Here is a 25,290-nt window from a genome sequence, read left to right as displayed (position 1 = left end):
TGTTTAGCAGAATGATGGACTGGATAATTCACAGGAAAACGTGGAAGACATCAGTGACAAGACTGTGATCAGTCCACCTATTGAGATGATAGAAGAAATGCATGAATTACGGTACAAATATTTATCCTTTAGAGGGGAAATTAAGAGGAATTTCGTTTGGAAATGTTTATCTTTTTGATGCCATTATTCTTTATTAATTAAGTTTTTAGTATTTAGCATTTTTTTCTAAATACAATCACAATATAGATTCTACTTTATCAGTGTCGATTTTTATTTCAGTTCAGGATATAGCTCTTTGAATTCAAGTACAATCTACTTTTAAAGCATGAATCTGAAAGTTAATGCATCTGTCTGATGAATCTTCATCTTGATGTTTTCAGTATGGATGATGATGAGCCACCGGTCCTCCACTCTTTCCACTCAAGGTATTGTTTAACATTATTTGCTAATGTAATGTCCAAGTAGATCCTGTTGTACATTTTAAATGGTAAATAGCAGTCTTTCATTTTCAAAAAGTACCAAAAATTGGTACTCCAATAATTGTACATTACTACTTTCTCCTAGCTTTGTATATTTTGAAATCAGGGCTTTATTATCTTTAATCTAGATTACTTCATTAAATTAATTAATAAATTAAACATAGGCAGATTGAGTAACCCTTACTCTTATTGTAGGATTTTTTTTTAATCACTGCAGTTTTACCATTAGTTTATGCACTGTTTTTACAATTTGTTAAAGTTGGTAGAAGTAGATCAAAAGCTGTGCCTTGTATTACATTTTTATATTTCTTCTCATTCAAAGGACCGATGAATGATAAAGGAATTGTAACCCAGTACAGTGCATTGCTTTTCTCAGAGGCTTTTTGTGTCTGTTTCAAGATTAATATTGCCACTGTGTATTTCTTGTTGCTCCAGTGACCTCTCTGAATATCTGAGGCAGGGAGCAGGCTGCACTGCTCTGCCGGACTTTGTTGATGAGCTTTCCTCTGTCAGGTCTGTCTACAGCAGCACTGTTTATGTCGGTAGCTCAGGGGGCTGTTCTCCACACCTTGGAGAAGGAGTGTACCCTGATGCACAGGATTACTCTGTTTTGTGCTGCCTAGTGCATACTTTTAAAAAGTGTTCCTCACATGGGAGTAATATGCACACACAGCACATGGCATTACAAGGTCAAATTGGTTAATTTTGTAGACCATTGACAAAAGTGCTCGCAGGGTGACTGGGTGTGAAATATGTATTCACAATACATTTTTCTCTATTGCGTTGTTATTGAAGTGAAGAGTTGGAGCATCTTGATATTTGTAATGCTGATATTTTATTGGGCAGCAGGCATTCCATACTTTGCAGGAGCTCTTTGGGACATCACGAGTGGGATGCTGGGTTGTTCACAGAACCTCCTAATACCTAGGCGGGTGGAGAGAGCTGCCAAGTCCCTCTGCAGGCAGGACAGTGAATGGCCTGTCATCATCTAGGTTACGTACTAAGTTATTTATACTTAGTATAAATGTCATATGTTGCAACAGAAAATGTTCCTTTTGGCAGGTTGTTACAGTTTCTGAACCCTGATCCTCTCAACCCAGAAAGTGAATCAGTGGATGTGACGGTAAGACTGAGGCTTGTGTACCTGTTTTCTGACTGGATTATGCTTATATTTTCTCCTATTGAATGTAAACATGAAGCCAGTGTATAATTATTTTTTTGAACAAATCTGCAGCTCTGCTCCTGGAGAATCATAAGGTATTATTTGTTTAAATTTAAACTGAGCTCATAGTGAATTAATTTTCCCAAATATTTGGTTAACTCACTTAGTTCTTTAGAGTCATCAACTCATTGACCTCAAGCTCGCTGTAAATCTGCAGAACTGAACCTCTCCCAGACCAGGGTTTTAGACAGACTTTGGGCTGGGAGCTGCAGAATATATCAATTTGATCAGACTGACTTCTATTGGGTTCATGTCAAAGCTGTATATAGAGAAAGATCATTTAAGTTTAGCAAAGCCTTGATTGTACATGCTTTCATACCTGCATGCATGATGCTTTTCCCACAGACCATCCCCTGTGAGCCCCATGGGAGTGGCATACTGGTACATTCTGCCATGGCCATTGATCCCTTCACAAGCCTGACAAGGGCCCCTATCAGCGAGAATCTCAGAAAGGTACCCACAGAGAATTACACTGGGAGTATCTGATTCTCTTGTATGCATAGCAAGGTTTTCTATTTAAATGCAACTGAGTCCTTTATGAATACAGTATCACTTAAACCTTGTCTAACTGTTTTGAAAATGTATAATCAGGACAGTTAAGTGATATGCAAGTTCAAATCTACAACTGTTTTTGTTTTAACAGTATATTTTGAAAAGAAGAAATTTAGTAAGCTGATGTATCTACAATGTTAAAATAGGTTGCTTGTTGCCAGTGAGTTTTGAATTGTGGACTTGTAAAGATTACCTGCCCCTTCTCTTAAGGCTCTCTTGAGGCAGAAATTCAAAGGCCCCAGCCTAGCCCAGGCGTACAGTTGGCCTGCTGTGGCACGAGGCTGTGACACGGTGCTGATCTCGCACAACGGGGAGGATCCACTCACCTATATTCCTCCTTTCCTCACCTACCTGCAACTGTCCTCCCTGCAAACCACTCTGCCTTCAAGGACTGGGGTAACAATCCACACTGTGAAGAAGCTGCTATGTTTCTGAAAATAATCATAAAGGGATTTGAGTGTTGTATTATATCCAAAGGGTGCTTGTTTAAGGAAACTCACTCACTTCTGGTCTGTAATGTTTTTTATGTTTCTTGTTTTGTTTTTAACAATCTCCCAGACATCAGGTAAACCGTATTGGCTAAATGTAGTTTATAATGGTCTTCCGTTTCCTTGAGCTACAGATAAGCCTGCATCTGTGAATTTGTGGTGTTGCATCTAATTCTCAAACAATTGTATCTTTTGCATTACATTTCCAGCCCATAGCAGTGGTCCTCTGTCCAGGATGGGAGAAGGCACAGATCGTGTTTGACATGCTGGAGGAGAACACTGTGTCTCGCCCTCTTAACCCAATGCTGATCTTAGTGGGGCTGGGGAAAGAAGAAGCAAAAAACCTCAATATTAAAAACACATGTAAGAACTTGTATATACACACACACACACACTACTGTCACTTAGAAAATGTCCTTGTTTTAAATGAAAACATACATTAAATGAGTTTGAATAGAAAATAAAGCTAAATGAATAGGAAATGATCATTGACAAGGTTAGAAATAATGATTTTTAATTGAAATAATAATTGTGTCCTTCAAATTTTGCTTTCGTCAAACAATCCTCCATTTGCAGCAATTACAGCCCTGCAGACCTTTGGCATTCTAGTTGTCAATTTGTTGAGGTAATCTGAAGAGATTTCACCCCATGCTTCCTGAAGCACCTCCCACAAGTTGGATTGGCTTGATGGACACTTCTTATGTACAATAAGGTTAAGCTGTTCCCACAACAGCTCAATATGGTTGAGATCTGTGCTGGCCACTCCATTGTAAACAGAATACCAGCTGACTGCTTCTTCCCTAAATAGTTCTTGCATAGTTTGAGCTGTGCTTTGGGTCATTGTCCTGTTGTAGGAGGAAATTGGCTCCCGTCCACAGGGTATGGCATGGCGTTGCAAAATGGAGTGATAGCCTTCCTTCTTCAAGATCCCTTTTACCCTGTACTAATCTCCCACTTTACCACCACCAAAGCACCCCCAGACCATCACATTGCCTCCACCAGCATCTGGTCTGCGTCTCACGAATGTTCTTTGTGATCCGAACACCTCAGACTTAGATTTGTCTGTCCATAACACTTTTTTCCAATCTTCCTCTGTCCAGTGTCTGTGCTCTTTTGCCCATTTTAATCTTTTATTTTTATTGGCCAGTCTGAGATATGGCTTTTTCTTTGCAACTCTGCCTAAGAAGCATCCCGTAGTCGCCTTTTCACTGTTGACATTGAGACTGATATTTTGCAGGTACTATTTAATGAAGCTGCCAGTTGAGGACCTGTGAGGCGTCTGTTTCTTAAACTAGACACTCTAATGTAGGGGTGTCATACTCAAGGCCCACGGGCTGAATACAGTCCCACCAATAGTTTTAAGCCGGCCCCTGCAAAGGTGGTGTATCAATAAGTAATTAGGCCTGTGACAGCTTCTGAATGAGGAAATTGTGTGTGAAAACTACAATTCCCATTAGCTATTGCGAGTGTCATTGGCACGAGGTAGGGTTTTAACAGCCAATCACAGGTTACTGTCTACGTTCCTGTTCTTTCAGTCATATGCAATAAACTTAACTCAAAATGTCCAAGAAAAGAAAAATCGACAAAGGAGGTAGAGTGTTTCAGGAAAGGTGGGAGTGGGAATATCTGTTTGTGGAGCAGCGTTTAAAACCTGTATGCCTCATTTGTAAGGAGAGTTTAGCCATGATGAAAGAATTCAATATACGGTGGCACTACGAGACTGAACACAAAGAGAAGTATGGGTGTTTATATAGAGAGCAAAGGCTGCACAAAGTGGCTGAATTAAAAAAATTAACTACAGCAAACCATGTGTAGCAGGTGGCTACAATTTAAGACTAATAGGGTTTCTCAGTTTGATGCATTGTTCCCTAATTTCAACCGGTGTCTAAATTGACTAATTGTCAAGTTATTGCTGTTTAAACTTGCTGTTATTGTAAGCGAGAGACTCTTTTTCACAGACACGGGGCCAGTGTAGCAGTGTTGGTTTCTGCTGCTGTTGGTAAGCCTGGCTGCATCGCCTAAGAATTGTTATATTCTGTTAATTCACATATTCACATCTATCACATCTTGTTAATTGCGTGTGTTTTTATTCTAGCGAGCATCAATCGCTGTTTTCACTATTGGGTTGTTTCTATTATAATATTGGTTTTGTTTTTTAGTTTGCACTGTTTGGTTCATTGTTCTTTTGTATTTGTACTGGTGTTTGGTTTCACGTATGGTTATATTTTATGGTCTTTTACTGTGATTACTTTGTTCTGTTTAAACTCCCATTTTCGATTATTATTTCGGTTTGATTAAGATTGCTGCTCGCTGCGCAATTACAAAATGAGAACTTGCATTAACAAGACCTTTGGAGATGACGCAGTATGCAAGTAATTTTTAATTGATACAGTCCTGCATCAATGACACTGAAGGCAACTTTTCAGCCCTTATTACCAGTGCCGGTACCACAGACCGCTGTTTCACTGATGAATCTCCGCAAATCCGCCCAGACATCATGACTGACTGACTGACGGGCATCTACTCTGCATACTGAAGATCGCTTCAGCACAACACATTACACCGGACATTGACAAGCTAGTCTCACGAAAAAGGTGTCCGAACCCCCACAGAGCAGCAATTAGGTCAGATGTGTGTTTTGAATAATCGCATTTCTGATCAATTTGATGTTATTTTATTGGACACACAATTTGTTTTTCTTTCGAAAACAAGGACATTTCTAAGTGATCCCAAACTTTTGAATGGTGATGTGTATCTATAGAGTGTTAGTTAAATGTCAATTCAGTGTAGTGAGGGGGGAGAAATGACTGCGCCAGTTGTGCCTACTTCAGCTTCACTGAATTGTATTGCAGTAGGGCTTTCCATACCCGCCCTTTCAATTTAGGAGAAATTGAATTTGCTAGACGCTTTCTTCAAACTTGTCTTGAATCTTTTTCAGAAGCTTCTAATACATTAATCCATGTGCACATATCCTTGCCCTACAGAAATTAAAACCCATTCTTGTTTGTGTTTAATCTGTGACAGGCCAGGTGATTGTTACCACACCTTTCAGCCTGGTCCGGCTCTTCACTTTCCACTGCTTCCTCTTCCTCAGGCTGTGCCACCTTGTGTTCGATGAGGTGGATGTGTTGTTTTCCCGTGCTCCAGAGGAAGTAAGTTCCTAGTTCTGTGATCATTTGGGATATTTAACACTTCTGCCCTCTCATCAAAATAGTTAATATTTAATCCATTAAATTACAGCAAGGTAATAAAGTGACTGACCCCAAGGGCCACAACTCTGTCATGTGACATTTGGTAGATCTAATTTCCCAGAACTTAAACAGCGAGATCTTATCTTCAATACACATTGGGCATTTCTGCAATATGCAGTTACTTTAACGTTTACTTAAATATTGAGGAAATAATTCTGTTATGGTACAAACACTTCAGTTTCGAATTCCCCAGTGAATCAGGCACCCCAGTCAGTGCCTCCAGCAATAGTGGAGACTCTCAGCAGGAGATGGGCCCTGGAAGGAAAGTCACAGACATGAAAGCCTGTTTGTTTCTCTTCAGTTTATTGAAAGTTTCACACAGCCTTTTATACATTTACAAGCAGTATTTTACAGGAGTTTTGGGGCAGTCCTGAACCTGTATGATATTTTCTAGGCATATGTCCCGGGGCAGTTCAGAGACATGGGAAACAATAATTCATAAGGTTTTCTTTGTAATTAGTCCAGACATGGAGTCGCTGGTACCAAGGACACAGTACACACTGTACTGATAAGAACGTGTTATAGATCATTTCGGTTTGTTACCCAAAGAACGGCCACGGCAGCAGAAATTGTTTCCATCTGCCACACAGATAAGTCTGAGCAGGGAAAACATAATTGCGAACAAGTTTTAACTAGTAACTTACTAGAAAGTTTCTTATTTTCTAACAGTTATACAGTGGGTATATACATAGGGGGCAATTTTACCCCAACAAATTCCATGCAATACCAATTAGTTTCCTTTGTTCCCTATCTTCTCTTTTTTTTAAAGCAATTATTTGCCAAACCCAAAAGCAAAATTGCAAACTAAGTTACTTAATACCTCTAAATACACACTGTATGCCTGATCTGTATGTATCTATCTTGGAGGAGAAAAAAGTGGGTAAGGGAAGATTTTCTTACATTTTTTAAATTGGACATGTTGTCTTTTCCTCTGGTCTTCAGCTGTTCTCGATCTGTAATGATGCTTTCTCTCACAGATGGCAGCTATACTGCAGCACTTCAGGAAAGCCACCACCTCGGAGGAGAGGGTATCCTCTCCCCAGCAGATCATTGCAGTTGGGAACCACTGGAGTAGGCCGATTGAGAGCCTGGTGAAGGACTACATGACTGATCCCTGTGTTATCATCACTGTAATGGACGAGGCAGCCCTGTATGGCAATGTGCACCAGGTAATCCATCAGCATTTGCCTCGGCAGTGCTGGCAGTGAAGCCGTCTTCCACCGCCATCCGAGTTGGCGGCTCTCGCTCTCACTCAGCCTCTCAGTGGCAGGGTGCTGATGGGCATGCTTTTGGGTAGCTCAAACACAGTGGCCTATGTTAGCTGTGTGTGATGCCTTTCTTGCCCCTGAAGCGTGTTCAAAGAAAAACATTTAAAAATAAACTGTTCTTGTTCTTAAGTTACGAGCAAGGTTGCGCCTACTTCAGGGTCTGATGTAATTTCTTTTATTCTGGTTGCCCAGCTAGTCTGTTGGCTGTACGCAATATCGATTTGGTTCATTCCAATAATCGCAGGGCCCAAAAACTAACACTTGTAAAATAATCTATTAATGATATTTACAGGGTTCCCACAGTCATGGAAAAACCTGGAAAGTCATGGAAAAGTCAGGGAAAATGGTCAAATGTTTTGAACCTGGAAAAGTCAAGAAAAAAAAAAATCAAAACATGAATTATAGGAAATTAAAGCATTAAATATGTGTCATCAATTAGTTTAATTTATTTTTTCTACAAAATAATATTGAAGGAGTGCTTAGCATATTTGTATCTAACTAAAATATATTTCATAACAGATGATGAGGGTCGAAATCCACTTTTCTGTGTTCATTTGACATGGAATGACCTATTTACTGTACTTTTGAAGTAGTTTGTTGGGTGGAGAGATTTAGTATTGGCATCAGTTCAGTAACATGCACCTTACATAGAACTATTTACGTAGATCTTTAGTAATGGCAGCAGTTAATCTGCGTACAAATATGATTATGCACACTGACTGTTATTATGCACACTTTTTGAGCATTGACTGAATGTCAAACAGTAAATATCTTGCAATATAGAAAATGTTTAGATTGAACTTTACTTTTTTTTCCTGGATTATCCTGGAAAGTCATGCAATGCAACCCTGAATTGAGAGGGAACCCTATATTTAAAGGTGATTTTGAAAGTTCTCCGTGTGTTCTGCCAGTTTTTTTTTTTTTTTTTTTTAATTCTGAGAACAATGTTGAACTATATTTACTGACTCCTCACACTCGAAACGTATGGGTAGAATCACTGTGCCTGTGCTCTAGCCAGTCAGAGGGCTGTTTGATTGAGTTCTCGCGTAGAGAAGCGAGCTCAGAGCAATGATGGCTGTGCCCGTGGGTGAGTGTGACTCTCCTAAACAAAGAGGTAAATGCAAAACCCTCTGATTATACATGTATCATACATGTCAACAGAGTGGAGAATTAATGAGTACAACAAAGTAGTCGAATGTGCCCTGAAATGGATAAAATTCGATGCAGTTGACCAGACATTAGCTGAAGTGGAATGTAAATACGACGTCAATGAAGACAGTCTTCTCATGCTTGATTCTACAGAAACTGGCGCAGATGAAGATGATGTCATTGAATCAAATAAGATCGGCTTTCACCCAACATGCTATAGACGATTCCTAGACAAGAACAAGCTAACGAGTGCTGAAAACATAAATTGTACCAAGGGGTGTGTAACCCTTGGATATCATCATAGGGATCCCAGAGACAATTCATCACCAATTGACAAATGCTTCACCAGTTTCATTACAGTTGTAGTCTGTTTTTCATTCTTTAATTTAATCAATTTTTATTGATAACTAGAATGCATCACTCTGCTTGTTTACATGAGGTGCGGTCACCTCGCGCGGACTGTCGTGCAGAATATGACCATTTATTCAATGAACGCTTAGACTTTTTGCAGTAAGTGTGAAAGAAAACTGTTTACATGATCTAATATTCCAATAATACATATTGGGAGGAATACTTGCATGTAAACGCAAGGTGCAGTACACCGGGCAAATATTTGTTGACGGTGGTCACTCAATATAAGTTTTGTTGTACTTGTCGCATTTACTTTAACTGTTCACCTGCTGGTATATTAATGTTTAACAAAGGAATAACATTGCACAATTATGTAACTTTCTTTGGTTATTGAATGATGACATTAAAATAAAAAAGATGCAGGTTAGGGAACAGAAAGTGTTTTTTGAGAGAGATGGGGAGGAGGGTGTGTGTTTAAAATATGTCTAATGACTAGGCCCAGACGGAATCTGTGTAAGTTTAGTCTGTGGAAAATCTGCATTAATTCATTTTATATTGTTTTATGCAACAACAAAATAAATACTTGAATTATTATTTTTACTTTATTACACCTCAGTAACATAACCAATATGTACATCCATTGGATTGAAGCCTTAAATTACAATGCAAGCCAACTAGGGCTGTGCGATATGACGATATATATCGTGTGATGATAGAAAATGTCTATCATTTCATATTATGCTCTATTGTTTATTTAGTTGCGTCGCAAATCTGACTCTTTACGGCAGTATTTTTTGTCATTTGGACAACGCTTTGCGTTCTTCCACATGTGCCAGATGCAGACAAGAAATGTGCATCAGAAACACAGACAGACATGGAGGAGAGTGAACTGACACAGAATAACCAAAATGTATTTAGATTTGTATACACATTTTAGAATAGTAAAGTTTGTTTGCATTTTAATAAATTGGAAAGCAATGCAAACAGATATAGAAAGTTTAATCTTCTTTTGATTAAGATGGTGAAGTGGTACAACAGTTTTTATTATTATAATAATAATAAATATTTTGTGCTGTACCGGTAAGTAGAATCGAAACACAACGGAAGAGAAGAAATGTACCTGTCTAGCAGATGTTAAATGCACCACTATAAACCCGGATGTGGTAAATCTACCTAAATCTATACCATTTTATAGCGCATGTTGTGTGATTACTATTACTTGTGTTATTGTTTTGTGACAGTAAATCATACTGTGTATATGTATATCCCATAACAACATAACACACGTAATAGTAAACGCACAACACTTGCTCTGTACTGTGTTGCATTCTGCATATATTTACCATGACAGCCTGCATATAGTATTTGTTAGTTTTGCATATTTAATGTCTTTGGTCTTATTTTGTAGCTTGATTGGATAAAAACAAGGAATATTGAGAGATGTATTGCCCAAACTTTTAAAAATATTGAGATTTTTTTTTAAGTCATATCACCCAGCCCTAAAGCCAACTACGTAAGGTAACACTCAAATATTTACATTTTGCTTTTGAGAATAAGATACAGCTGTTTGATCTAAACAGATGTACACAAAAACTCAGCCAGTATCCCCTTGACAGCAGGGATGCTAAATTCAATCCATTAGGGTAGTTTTGTTCCCTATCATGGTCATCTTATTTTTATCATTATAGGCTTTTTTAGGTTTATACAAATATTTTGTATTTTTATGACCTGACGGGAAGCTTTTTTGGGCTCCAACGTTTTGCTAATACGATCGGGCATTAGGCTACCATTTAAGTTTTTAATGACCTGGATCAAAGGGTTTTAGAATTATATTAGCTGCATTGAAAAAGTCCATACGCACAATCGGTGGAATTCTGCAGAACTGCATAAAAACTACTAGAACGCAATAAATGGCTTCCTCACAGATAAGTTCTGCATGGAAATAATTTAAATGAAAACACTGTTAAGTGTATAATATGTGCAGTGCAATTAAACTACCACAAACTACTACTACAGCTGGTGTGTTAACCCACCTAAAAGCTGCATACACAGCCAGCTATTGCTATTTGTGTTTTATTGGCTGGAACTCGAGCGCACAGGTATGTTTCCAAATGTAGACCGGCAGTCTGTTTGTTGAGTGTGGTTTGTAAACGTGAGAAAGTAAATAGTTTAGTTAAGTAGATTGTATAAATTAGCTAGATATACATTTTATATTTCACTGTTATGACCGAAATACATTGCCACAAGGATGTTATTTATACACATTTATTTATACAAGTTGAATATTTAGCAATTAAATTAACACGTTAAATCACCGTGGGCCACGGATTTCTCTGTGGATTCTTGACGAGGGGCATTTTCTCTACCGGGTCCAAGTGTATTTAGCCCGGCCCAATGAGGCTTTCATTGGCAAAACAGCAGGTAAATATGCCACCTATGCCAACCAGTTTATACATGTCGCATATTTAGCAATGTAAGTAACTGTTTAATTCACCTTGGGCCACATACTTCTCTTTGGATTCCTGTCCACAGGTAATTTCTCTACCAGGTTCAAGTGTATTTACCCTGGTCCAACGTGGCTTTCATTGGCAAAACAGCAGGTAAACATGACGCGTATGCCAACCTATTAAGTTAAATAACATTGAAAGTAATGTGTTAATTAGTAGCCTAATTGTTAAATCGTATTTATGAAATCACCTGTTTGTTTACTTATCCATGAAGTCTTAATATTTCAGATCATTTTTGTATTATGCTGTGTTTGTTTCCATCACAACGTGTCCCACTTTATCATGCTAATTGATCTCTACTGATGAGGTTGTGTAACGTATTGCTATTAATTGTTTTGATTTAATTATTTGCACTCTGACATGTTGGGATTCATATTTTGTGTCTTTGTGTATAGTTATTCTTGAAATATTGCATAAGTCGTGTTGTATCTCAATTCAGTTGTATTCTGGTCTGAACTTAATATGGTGGTCATTCATTACATTAAAAATATACATACACACACCGATCAGCCATAACATTATGACCACTGACAGGTGAAGTGAATAACACTGATAATGTCATTATCATGGCACCTGTTAGTGGGTGGGATATATTAGGCAGCAAGTGAACATTTTGTCCTCAAAGTTGATGTGTTAGAAGCAGGAAAAATGGGCAAGTGTAAGGATCTGAGCGACTTTGACGAGGGCCAAACTGTGATGGCTAGACGACTGGGTCAGAGCATCTCCAAAACTGCAGCTCTTGTGGGGTGTTCCTGGTCTGCAGTGGTCAGTACCTATCAAAAGTGGTCCAAGGAAGGAAAAGCGGTGAACCGGCGACAGGGTCAGGGGCGGCCAAGGCTCATTGATGCACGTAGGGAGCGAAGGCTGGCCCGTGTGGTCCGATCCAACAGACGAGCTACTGTAGCTCAAATTGCTGAAAAAGTGAATGCTGGTTCTGATAGAAAGGTGTCGGAACACACAGTGCATCGCAGTTTGTTGCGTATGCAGCTGCGTAGCCGCAGACCAGTCAGGGTGCCCATGCTGACCCCTGTCCACTGCCGAAAGCACCTACAATGTGCACGTGAGCATCAGAACTGGACCACGGAGCAATGGATGAAGGTGGACTGGTCTGATGAATCACGAGTTCAAGGTGTTGACTTGGCCTACAAATTCTCCAGATCTCAATCCAATCAAGCATCTGTGGGATTGATGATTTTCAGTCTGAAACAGGTGAATGTGACACTGAATGTGTTCATTCTAATGATCACTGACTCAACCTCAACTGTATCCTATGACCTATACACTTAAAAACTTGTAAAAACTTAAGTTTTATTAATATAATTAAATCAATTTATTATGCAATTGATAAAATAACTATTTGTATTAGTATTAGAAGTTGGACTTGTTTTCAGCAAGTTTTGCTGTACACCTTTATTGCATTAGATCACAGAAATCTAAATCTAAATTTTATTGAACTCAAGATAATTGATAGTTTGGATTTTGCACAAAGTGTACTTTTACATTTGGTTTACATTATACGTAAAAGATAAGTCTCCCTGGCATTTGATTGAAAGTACTAAGGTCTATAGGACCTTCAAAATTAGCTTGATAACTGAAGAGATAGTAAAGTTTTTTTAAAGCGATTAAATATATATAATTTTTTTTTTTTTTTTACATCAAATTTCATACTTTTGGTATTACTGACATACTGTCAAGTTTCACATGGAAAACTTATTTCCATCTTAAGTACATATATGAGATCAAGAAACCATTGAGAGAAAGTAGTCCCCATGTTGGTGCAATGGAACTATATTTTTAGCCACATTCTGAATTACAGCTTATGGCCTTAGCAGGGCAGGTGCCTTGAAATTGTTCCCCTCCCCCCCAAAAAAACAAATGTACCTGACGACCTTTCGCATGAAGACTATACAAGGTTATAAGCAGCAGCAGTGGTGGTGGTGTACAATATAAGATACTGGATTAGGTCATCGGAATAGTTGACTAGGTGGGGGGTGCTGGGAGGGATATTGACAGATTGTCGAACAAAAACTTACCAAGGTCTGCCAAGGGCCAACCCCCCCCCAGGAGAGGCTGCTCTCCCCAGAATAATGGTATGGGACATGCTGCATTATCTATAGCATTGTGATGTATTTTTTACAGAGCTGACCATAATCCATTTTATTATAACTGAGAATTATTTTGTATAGATCTGTTCAATTTTTGATATTTCAACAAGAGACAAAACTACACATTTTTTTGTGCTATATTTAAAAAAAAACTTTAATCGTCATTTAAAAGTAATTTCCAGTTGCCGAGAACTTGTTGCCACCTCATGAGGATGTGTAAGAATTATAAACACCGCTACTATATTGTTTTTCATGCTGTGCAAAAATAACAAAGGCATGTAAGCACTCATTTTTAATGTGCTTGGTGGAATGAAATTGAAATTGTATTCAACAGGTGATTCTGCTTTGTCTGGACTGCACCAAGATCTCTGTACTGCTCAGTGCATTGGACTTCATTCCTGAGGTTTGCCAGAAGACGTTAATCTTCACTAACACTGCACAAGAAGTAGAAAATGTTTATAAGGTAATGCTTTGACGTTAATGAACTGGGGAGTGTTTTTTAGAAGTGGTGAAATGAGAAGACCTAGAACATTTTTCTGCTGTACTCTTTCAAGGAAAGATCTCCATAGAATGACAATTATGTGCAGCTAGAATTTTACAAGTTTTAAATTGCTTGAAAATAAAGATTTCTAAGATAACCCAGGCTTATTCTCTCCTTTGCGGAGTCTGACTGGTACCACATTTTAAATTCAATTTGCCTATATAAATCTAACAGACTGCTGGTTGACTGTTGGTTTGTCATTTTGTATTTCCCAACTTCTTGTAAATGAATCCCCTCCATCGTTCAGTGACTTAGACGTCCGCTGTAGCTCATCTATTGGTATACAACTATATATAAAACTGAAAGGAAGGTTTTTGCTATAGCAATGCTTTACACTCCATCTAGTGTGATGCTGAAATTACTTGAGTTATGTAAATCTGCTAGTTACAGACAGCAATCCAAATTCTTGTTAAAATACTAGTGGTTTAAGAATATTGCCTGTTAACATTAAAACTGGTGTTAATATTAAGTTTGTGAGTAGGATACATCAAATACCATTTACTGATTCTTACATTGTAAACGGCTGTTGTGTACAGATTAATTACTGCTCTAAAGAATCTCAAGTATTAAATATGTATACGCATAGAAAATACTTGTTGATTGTGGAGTTTTTCTGCAGTAGATAACCAATTGGATTTGTATGCATTCTCAAGCTTTGTCTGATACCCTACATATTTTTCTCATCCTTAGGCTGTGAGCAACACTTCATCATTTTGCATGAAGGCTCACGAGGGCCTGACATACCAGTTTGACTTTGTCATCGAACAGTGGAAGAAAGAGATGGGCCCAGGCACACACATTATCCTGGGTAAATGGATGTAGCTTTTGCTACTTACTATGAACATATTATAGTCTGTCACTTCATTCGATAGCTCCACAAAACTTTTTGTGGCCAGCCCTTAATTGTGTTGTTCTACACAACCTCTGGTTAATAGAGAGGACTGTGAGCCACTATTAATTTAGTTTCAAACAGACCTTGAATAATTTTAGGTAACCCGCAAGTAATCTCTTCAATTAAATGAACAAAGTCAAAGGTGTAATTCCATTGTTCACAATTTTGTATTTAAATTCCTTCTAGCAGTTTTTTGGTTAAAATTTGCTGGATCAAATAAAAAAGGAGGTGGTCCAATACTTCATTAACTCTGAAAGAGTAGGATAATCAATGGTCAAATTATCCATTTACTTTATTAATTGACCCACCAGCAAGTCATTAAGCTGAGTGTGGCAGAGAAAATAAAACTGCACAGTGAAACAAATAATCCCACAGAAACCACACATCAGTATTAAATCATTCCAGTGAAATAGTAAATTATAAAAAGCCAACCGATCAGTGATTGATACATTATTGATTAAACTTATCATGCAGTAAAACAATTGGTAGGGAAAAAGACTAAGCTTTACCATATTGACTGTACTGCTCAGTGCATTGGACTTCATGCCTGGGGTTTGCCAGAAGACTTTAATCTTCACTAACTCTGCACAAGAAGTAGAAAATGTTTATACGGAAATGCTTTGAAGGTTAAAAATTAATTCAAATAATTTTTAAAGGCTGAAATGGTATAAAAGATAACAGTGGAGGGCGCTCTTGCTCCTATAAACACCAGAACAAAAAGTCATGCCATTCAAAACTTCTAGGACTTCTAGGACCCAGCACATATCCAACATGAATACCTGAGTGTCAGTTAAAATGTTCTTGCTTCTATGCAATGGATTACATAATTTTAGGTAAAATGGAAATAGGCCTTTAACAATTGTGATCTGTTCCATCACCCCCTTTGAAAAGAGGAATTACAAAGGCACACTTCCAATCTAGGGTAATTTCAGCCGTTACTGAAAAACAAAACGAAAAGGATTAAATAGATATGCCAATGCTGAAAACATAAAATGAGCAACTGTTTTTAAGAAAAGTGTATCGATACCATCAGACTTTATGCAAATCTAGGACTCCATCAGTAACCAGAATCTAAAAGGACTGAAGACTTAACTGGATGTGGGGGTGTGAAAAATCAGCGGATTCAAGAAACTCTGTAGACTTTGGGCCCGGATTAATCAAAACTTTGACCCACCCGCTAATAGCAAACTACAAACCTGTTCATTGTAGCGGTTACATTTATGATTAGAAGAAAGTGTCATCTTACTAAAAATGAAGCCGCAACTAGAGTTCTGTAGTTTTCTATTAGCGGGTGGGTCAAAGTTTTTATTTAATCTGTCCCCTTGTTTCTCAAAGTCTGATTTCACTTAAAATTGGGGTGTGGGGCTGAATCACACATGTCAATGTTTACTACGATCATGCATTTATGAAGTTTTCATCAATAGCAAACGTGATTGTAAATGAAAACCATGCAACAGGCAAACTCTGAAATATAGGCAAGAACAAGGCAGTCAATGTTCAAAACTTAGATTCTGATTATAACAGACTACACTTTTCAGCAGACAGCTTAATGTACCGAACCATAGAAGTCCTATCAGTGCATTTCACGAGTCACACAAGGACTCGATCAAATTAAGAGATGTATTAATCTCAGACACAAAATTATGCTACTTGTGTAAAATTTGTTTTTAAAACGGTATTGTAAAGTTGTTGCCATCTCCTTGAGTTTATACTACTAGCCAGCTCCATTGTTGTAGGATTTAGGTTTTATGTAGTGGAGTAATTCGCACTGGGCTTCTGGGACTTTACAGCCCCAAACTTGTTTATGGCAAACTAATCACATATATATCATATATACTCTATTTTCTCTACCCAGGAGGAGTTTCACAAAATCATTGGTAAAGTAAGGTGTAATTGTAGCGACGCTGAAGCCTTGTTTAGAAATCTTTGTAGACATTGTGTCGGGAGACTCGGGGTTGAATCTTGCTGGAACATTAAATTACTTTTACACAGTTTCAATATTCTTTTATCCCAGTGTGTAAAAACATACCTGTACAAATCATTCCAGACTTGTCAATTTAATTGTTTCATGTTTTACAGTGTGCAATAGGCTAATCTACAGTTCTCCACACACAAAAAAAAACGGTTCAAGTATCATACATTTTGGGGCGTTTTAATTTGCAGAGATTAAAGTATCATAAAACATGATGTCGTCGGTGCATATTTTAACTAAATATCCGTCATTGCTTTGTTTAAGTTTGTGATTACTACCAAAATCACAGAGCTAGTGCTGAGCCATGAATTATTAAATGGCAATGCTGTTTAATGCATCAATACAGTAATTTGACAGAGCACCTGCCACTTTTCTGTATTGCAATTTTTCACACAATGCCATGTAATAACTGAAAAATTGGCAAGTAACGGTACTAATCCACCGTTAAGTGGCTATGAAGACTGAACTGCAGATTTGGGTTTTTATTATTTGGTTCAGTTTTATAAAAAATACAAATGTATTGGTTTTCGTTGTTGCTTCCTCTGCGACTTCTCATTTTCCCCGTTAGTTTTGACCAATGACTGTATGAAGGCCTTGGGGATAATGGATGCCACTTGTGTAGTGCACTATGGGTTTCCTAGCTCTCCAAAGCTGTTTGGAAGCCGCTTGTGTAGCATGTTGCATAACTTTCACAACCTGACGGACAAGGTAGGAGTGATTTTTGACATATTAAAGTACCCATAACACCACTAACCTTCACCTGACCTTTAGTGCTGTAGTTTGGCAGAAGTGTTAGTTACTCTTTGGATGATTTTGAATAAATCCACTAGACAACTGCCTGAAACAAAAACACAAGTCTGAAAAATGACTGCTGTTAACTTCAAACTGTTTAATGTAGGTTGATGAATAAACATTTCATTTGGATATAAATGTAAAATGGCAAATTATATTAATCATCTTTTGGCATTAGACCCCAATTTTATCACTGCACTGATGTACACTAAAATTAAGTGCTAGATATGTTCTTTATCTTAAAAAAATAGAACTGCTTCAGATTAATCTGATGTTAATAGTAAATAGTTATTAGTTAGTAATGCTAAACCTTAATGCCATTTATAATATACATACCATTTTGCCTTTTCTTTTTTGTGGGTGTAGGAATGGGGACTATTGCTTGGGTAATCGATTACACACAAAAATGGGTACCCAGGTGTATTTGAATAGGAGACTAAATCATGTAGTCCCTAAAATCTGCGATTTGATTTGGTGCTTGTTGTAACTATGGTTGGTCTTGGCAATGTCCCCCCGAGAGTGGTCTATCTGTGTGGCTGACAGTGGCACTGTTCCTGTATTGAAGGACCCTGGGCAAAAGCCACCCCGGATGGCCAAATCAGTGCTGCTGCTTTCTGAGAGGAATGCCCGGCATGCTACTGGAGTGCTGCGGTATTTTGAACGTTCAGAGGCCACCCTGCCACCTGAACTGAAGCACTTTGCGCAGGGAGTGTTGGAAGCCAAGGAGGAGCAGAAATCTGACAGACCACTCTGCCCTTATCTGAAAAGCTTTGGTTTTTGCAGGTGGGAATCTTGTTATAAGCTTATAATTGAAGGTGAACCTGTTAGTATTCGGTATGTATTGAAAGTGAAATATCTGTGTGGGTTTTCTAGGAGTGACTGTGTGCTTCTTTTCAAGCATGATGCGTAAATATAGGTTTTTGTAACCCTTTAACCACACCTGAGTTTTAATAGTGCATATTTTGAATTGTAAGATACTACATCTCCTTTTATACTGAATTTACTGTGTGACGTGGTCTGTCTCAAATGTTGTGAGGTATAGTTGTTGTGTGTTGTGGAGAGTTCAAATATTGAAAGTGAAGATCTGTAAGTCTCTTTTTAGCTTTAGTCAGTTTCAGATTTTTTGTTAAAGCAAAATTTTAATTAAATAATTCGATTTTTAATTGGTGGTTATGCTTGCAAAGTTCTTTGCCATAAAATGTTAAACTTTTAACTTCCATCTGTTGGATTCAAGGGAAAGAAGCATCTGTCCAGACCGACACAGACTTAGTCCTAAAGAGGAGAACATGCATCACTCAAACATTAGTTGTATATCGGTGAGCTTTCTCTGGTTTGAGACTTAATTTCAATTTCTAGACATACAATTTGAAATGTTTTCTTACATGGTTTTTGTGCACCAGTGCATTTTGTTTTCACATTTGTTGACAAGTCTTAATTTATTTTGTCATTTATTCATGCTGCTCGTCTTGTAATATATAAGCTATATGTGATATGTAAAGATCTTTAGCCAAAGTATAATTAACATTCTGAAACAGTAGGCAATTGTAGAAACAAATCCTATCAGTAAAACTAAATTGTAATTTAAATGATGAAAGGAACGGTTGAAAACTCTTGATGCACAAAACTTTGATGGGTTAAGTGTGTTTCTTCACTGTTCGATTCACTTATACCATCTGCCACACTAATTAACTTAAATTAGAGATATTAAGGGGGATGGAACTTCTCTCGCACATTGCTAAAGCATATTGAGCTGCATCACGGGTGTACTGACCTGCATTATTTATCTTGATGGTCTTTTGAAGATCTGTACACTTCAGAAGAGCTGACATGGTGAATGGCAAGCAGAACCAACAGATTATAACCAAAAGGCATATTAAGACATGCTGCCAGCAAATAAATGAATACATTTTTTAAACAAGAAATCCTTGTAGACCAATGTTTATCTTGATTAAATCCTTGTATCCTTCTGCTTACAGGTTCTGCCATTGTATATCAAGAATGCTTCCTGCTTCTTTGGACGTATAGTGAATAGGAAGGGGGACTGCTATGAGAGTCTAGCAGTGGAGATGGCAGAGTACTATGAGAGCCACAAAGTGAATGCAAAAGTTTTGGAGACAGGCGAGCTTTATGGGATACAGGAAGAGAGTGCGTACCACAGGTAATTAACACATACTGGCCATAATCAAAACTTGTCAAGAAATTACGTTAGAAGTCCTCGGTTTAAACTTATTCTTTATCTGATTTAGGATCAAAATTGTAACCAACCAATTACTCCTTTTCAGAAGCAGCTTCCTACTACTTCCAAATAAAAGCACTAGAGGATTATTTGATTTGTGGGTAGGTCAGTTGATTTTGTCTAATGCTTTTTCAAGGGTGCGGGTGATGTCCCTGCCTGAGAAAACAGACTGCCTGTTCTACAGTGTGCCTGTCAGCTTCCTGGATGAGGGCCGCACTCAGGATGTGAAGGCCCATCAGCTGCTGGTGCTGCCCAGCCAGTTCCATAGCCTCCCTCCGCAGGCTGTGGAGTTCATTGTGTGCAGAGTGAAGCCCATAGACAATGAGATGGAGTGGAATCCAAAGGTACAGGCAGACCTTCACACACTGAGCACTGATTAATTTTAACTTTATTTGTTTCCTTTTTTTTTTTTTTTTTTTTTTTTTTTTTTTAGGAGACTTTTGCCATATTTGTTGTTGCACTGTCAAAATGTCCTGGGCTGTAATGCGTGTTTCACTCCAGTTTTATTTAAAATCTCACTCCTGATATAGGTCAGCAGACGCATAAGTCTGAAGATTAAAGGCGTTCTACATGAAGCTAAAGTTGCTCTGTGCCTGGAAAACACAGTTTGGGTTGATCCAATGGTAAGGATTCATTAATTGAGATTTTATATGTAGTATTCATCACCAGTAGAACAGACTTGGAGCTAGTTATCCATAATAGTTTACAATAAATCAATACACACTGACCTGTGAGTGTCTTCAAGTACATTAGAATGTGCTTATCAGAAATTAGACAAATAGTAAGAGGACAGTATGATTGTGAGTGTATACTGTAGGTATTTGTTGCCTTAAGCCATTATATTGTAGGTCATTGGAGATGCACATTATGAATTATTAAAAGATTACCTGTACAATGAATAAAATACAGAACATGAAGCAAGTCTGTTTCTTTAACAGGTCCGGGTCACAAGGTTGCCAGGGCTAAAGACTTATGTCAATGAATACAACGTTCGCTCAGAGATCCTGGCCACTGGCATGGGGACTGACAACCCAGGGCATGTGGAGCACCTGAAACAGCTGTGTCCGGACAGGGGTTTCACCAGCACAGAGCGGCCCACTATGCAGGACACGTGAGTGCAGCCCTTCCTAACTTATGCCAACCAGCATGGATTCCTTGCATATAATTTAGCCTAATGTTTCCTCCACATTTACACATCTCCTTATACAGTGATCTGCCTTGTAATAATTGTAATAGTATGATCTCCCTATAAGCCATGGGGCATCCTTCTGCTGAAGCATTGAAGAAGTATAATCTCTGACACTCATGTAATCATAATTTCATTTTATGACCGTTACGTTTGCATTTTAACACTGCCTCTGGTCTTAAAGTTGATTTGGAACTATACATATTAATGCTGGGGTCACACTACACGATTTTAAGGCCGATTTGAGCCCAGTTTGGCCCTCACGATAGATCGGCCCTGATCGTCACAGGCCACTGGTCATGCAGTGAGAGACGGGCTGATGCGTCGCTGCCTCCGATCTGATCGTAAGAGCCGGAGCCGCTGAGTTTATTAAACATGTTTCAAATTTACGATCGTGGAGAGAGACGTGATCAGCAGCCAATGAGAGCTGAGCTGACTGAAGCAGAGACAAGAAACAAGAATAAACATGACCGGAGAATACGATTTCCATACGTGTTTATTAAAATACTTCAAATACCAATGGTTGTTTCGGTGCAGGTTATTTAAAAATACTCTAATACAGGGAAAATAATATTTTCAAACACCAATTAGTATCTGTAATTGACCAGGTCTGTGCTAAATATCGACCCTACACTGTGCTGCACACTGTGGGATGGACAGAGCCGGTGTGTTGCGCAGTTCAGCTCTCGGCCATGTCTTCACACTCATCCTCTTTTCTCAGTGCTTTGTGTGTTTGTCCGACACGGACAGCAGCAGCAGCGCTTTGTGCTCGTGTTCGTGTTCTTGTTGCGCAGATGTCCGCAGTTTTGCATAGATCTGCAGAAATCCACTGATCCCACCTGTGCAGCAGCGCAGATCTGCGCATAACTGCGGACATCTGCACTTCACCAACGTGACCTGTACTTGTCCAGTCCGTGTGTGTTGTCTTTTCTCTGTGCGGATCACTGTGTTTGTGCGCGTTGTGGGAGTGTGGAGACTGTGCCACAGATCCACGACAGGGATGTCAGATCAGTCATTTGTGTGTGTCCCTGTACTTAGCGCTCGGGTGTGTGCGCTCCTTCACGACTCGAAAGACATAAATTCGGTGCAAAATAGTCATTAATTGTGAGCTGCGCACTGTTCACTGTTCACAAAATCGGGTGAGATTATAGAAATCATGTAGTGTGACCCCAACGTCCTTTCCAGATCACATGCTTCAAAAGCAGTGGTATTATAATTCATAAATAGGGCCTTGAGTTTTGCATTGGCTTTTTAAACTGTATTGGAGTCATGCATAACACAGGGCTGTATATATAGGTAATCTGTTAAACATTGAGATAATGAGGGAAATTATGTAGCACAATGTTGTTTGACTAAATAACTGAAATTACTTTGATAAATGTTTTGCATTTTCCACTTATGCATGTGTATTGTTTAGGAGGGTCCTTCCTCATCTGGGATGTGTAAGTGGAAAGTTCCCAATCATTAGTGCAACTTTCTAAATGTAAGTCATAGCACTTTATCTTGCTTTAGATCCCTCTGCAGTGAAAACCACCAAAGTAATGTCTCCAGAGACTACAAGCCAAGTCTTCAGGAGATCCGTCTGCAGAATGGTAAGATGGGAGAAATAATTTAAAGAATCTCATATGATAAGCTAATTTTTATATTTAAATAGATGTGCCTTTATTTCAATACTGTTTATTCATTACTACAGGTAAAATCCTATAAGGAGATGCCATTTCAGATTTTTAAATCCATTCATTTCAGTTATGATGAACTTATTAATTAGCTTCTGTAAATGAATGGCCTTAACATTACTTTTTTTTTTTCCTCCAAAAATACAGGTCTAGACCAATCAACCAAAGCTAATGCAGTTACTCTGAAAAAAATCCGGTATTTAATATTTCCTACTCTTCCTTTTCTAGGAGGTTAATTATGCAATATTCAGAAAAGCTTTTGCCCAAGAGTACTGATTGTGTAAAATAAGCTTTACATTGCTTAAAGATATTATATTTTCCATTTCCATTTAGTTTCTGACAGCATTCCTAAGCTTCTGGAGGCAGGTGTAGTTTGCTTTGATCACATGCCTCAAAAATGTGTAAACTATTACATCTCATACAGTTTTACTATTTACAGCCTATAAAGCTCTGATGTCTGTTACCTCTGTAGCAGCATGTAACGGTGTATTCCTTTCCCACAGTATGTCATGCAATTTTTTCCCTTGCAGATATAATCCCGAACTCAAGTGGTTTCAGAGTGAAGACTGTGTTGTATTAAACATTAAACTAAAAAATCCCACAGCACAGGAATATGTTTTTTGCCGTGACAGAGTAACCTACAGGTAAATCCTCAGTCGTAATTCCACTATCTGAAGGGATAAAATATTAATCTAATAAAGTTGCAAGGAACTCATTTTTAAGTGAAATGGTAGTAATAAGTATGGATAATAAGCATATACATGTACCATTTTTCTGGCAGGTCCAATTGATGCTACTTGCAATGTTACTTTTGTTAGTGTGATGACATTCAATTATGTAAAGCATGTAATGACTACACAGCAGCAGTATAGCAATAATGAGTAATGGAGGATGATCTATTTACCTCAAGGTCTCAAGGACCAGGGTGCCCAGTTACATACACACTCCTAGGATATGGGATGGTCCTTAATATAATACACCATTGATGTGTTCTTTGACTGCATATTGGTTTGCTTTTTAATTTCCGTTACTGAATAGGAATCTCTAAAATTGCTTTCAATTTAAGACTTGCAGAGTGATGTATTAGGGTTTAGTATAAATATGTTGACGTGCATATATTTAAAATCTTTTTCAGTGCCTACGTGGGTGACAAATATTACTATGCAAACCTAGAATTGAATGACAATATTGTAGAAGAAAAGTGCCGTTGTGAGATCAGTTGTAACGAGCCAGTGATGATTCTGGTCAAAGAGAAGAAGGGGGTCTGGAAGAAGCTGCTGAAACACAAGGCAGGCTTTTATTTTTTTTTATGAACATTGCAGGCTGTTAAGATATGGTATTCCTATTCCTAGCTATATCAAGGCATAGCTGCTTTAGTGTAAATATGTCCTAGTAAGATTTTTTTTTCCCCATGATCTCGTTTCTGCAACAGAACACATTTGTCAGTCTGGACTTCGACCGTTTTGATGACACTGAAGATGAAGTGAAGGTTGCAAATGGTGAGATCACATTTTACTTTGCACGGAATTACATATCAAAAGCCTTGCTCCACGACTTCGACCTTTGTGCCATCAAATGACCCAAATGGCATTTAATTTGAAATCTGAAATGTAATAAACAGGCATTGGTGCCAAGTTTTATGATTGCATCCAAGTCAGTATTCCACAGAGAAGCGGGACACCTACAGTTCTAGAATGTTACTCCCCTCAAGTGAATTATAGACAAATCTATCAATCATGTTATTGCTCTTGGTAGACACCCATGTTTTCACTAACATTTTCAAAGCATTACAAAGTACAGTAAATACAATAAGTTAAGCATACACCCTTCTACAAATGTGCTGAAACAAGTACAAAACACAACAGATAGTATGCCTAGGGGAAGGGTAGGCATAAGTATTTATCATATAGTATATCATGTTTATAGTTTGAATGTTTATACCATTGTAAAAATGAACATTTGGCAGATACTCACACAGAACCAGTTAACCTTCCTTTTGAACTGAAGGACCATGTGTTTCAAAGAACTGTATGTTGAGTGCAAAGTGTAGCAATAATGGTACTTTCTCTAGATGATAGTGAAATCCCAGAACTGATTAATGTCTTTAATGCCTCACACTTAACTGTTTTTGTCTGGCACCATGAGAACAGTCTGGTACTTTCATACATAAATATATAGCCATTACCATATTCATTTGACATCTGTATTTCCACTGGTAATCAACAGTTTTTCTAGCTTGCAATCATGATCAGATAGCTACAGATGGAAATTTCCATTTTCAACTGTCTGCTTTTTCACAGCATAATTTAGATTTATTATTAAGACGAGAAGGGGTTTGTTGTCATTGTTATGAACAAAGGGGAATACATTTTCAAAGGAAATATTTTCAGAATATTGAAGTATCTCCTGTTACAAATGTGGGTGGTTGAAAGGAAAGTGTGAATTTTGATGATTTAAGATATGAGACTTACATTTGAATGAATGCAGAAAATAATAAAGATATTGTGTGTGTGGGAGAGCCGGCGACCAGAGATACAGACTAGAAATCTCCATTTAAATTAGTTTTTAGTAATTGGAGTTTAGGTTGGAAAACAAAAGTTGCATAAGTTCACACCCTGATCAG

At 38.0% G+C, this 25,290-nt stretch overlaps 1 protein-coding gene across 1 annotated transcript in view; it reads left to right on the top strand.

The window, feature by feature from the left end:
- The window catches only part of tdrd12 (tudor domain containing 12), a 42,744-nt gene that overhangs the window by 16,241 nt on the left and 1,213 nt on the right, over window positions 1-25,290 (top strand). Inside the window, exons 12-33 of the mRNA XM_066712566.1 lie at window positions 11-111; window positions 381-425; window positions 915-992; window positions 1,542-1,602; window positions 2,047-2,154; window positions 2,464-2,649; window positions 2,951-3,104; window positions 5,766-5,893; window positions 6,970-7,161; window positions 13,707-13,835; window positions 14,604-14,721; window positions 17,346-17,485; window positions 18,135-18,352; window positions 18,804-18,885; window positions 19,546-19,727; window positions 19,942-20,149; window positions 20,336-20,428; window positions 20,744-20,916; window positions 22,504-22,583; window positions 22,815-22,863; window positions 23,198-23,311; window positions 23,803-24,166. Coding sequence (XP_066568663.1) covers window positions 11-111; window positions 381-425; window positions 915-992; window positions 1,542-1,602; window positions 2,047-2,154; window positions 2,464-2,649; window positions 2,951-3,104; window positions 5,766-5,893; window positions 6,970-7,161; window positions 13,707-13,835; window positions 14,604-14,721; window positions 17,346-17,485; window positions 18,135-18,352; window positions 18,804-18,885; window positions 19,546-19,727; window positions 19,942-20,149; window positions 20,336-20,428; window positions 20,744-20,916; window positions 22,504-22,583; window positions 22,815-22,863; window positions 23,198-23,311; window positions 23,803-23,980 — 2,817 coding nt within the window. The 3' untranslated portion in view covers window positions 23,981-24,166. The remainder of the gene's footprint in view (window positions 1-10; window positions 112-380; window positions 426-914; window positions 993-1,541; window positions 1,603-2,046; window positions 2,155-2,463; window positions 2,650-2,950; window positions 3,105-5,765; window positions 5,894-6,969; window positions 7,162-13,706; window positions 13,836-14,603; window positions 14,722-17,345; window positions 17,486-18,134; window positions 18,353-18,803; window positions 18,886-19,545; window positions 19,728-19,941; window positions 20,150-20,335; window positions 20,429-20,743; window positions 20,917-22,503; window positions 22,584-22,814; window positions 22,864-23,197; window positions 23,312-23,802; window positions 24,167-25,290) is intronic.

This window comes from Amia ocellicauda, chromosome 9 (assembly GCF_036373705.1).
Source record: "Amia ocellicauda isolate fAmiCal2 chromosome 9, fAmiCal2.hap1, whole genome shotgun sequence".
Taxonomy (NCBI): domain Eukaryota; kingdom Metazoa; phylum Chordata; class Actinopteri; order Amiiformes; family Amiidae; genus Amia; species Amia ocellicauda.
Note: the sequence above shows the minus strand (reverse complement) of the source record. Positions and strands in the feature narration are given on the sequence as shown.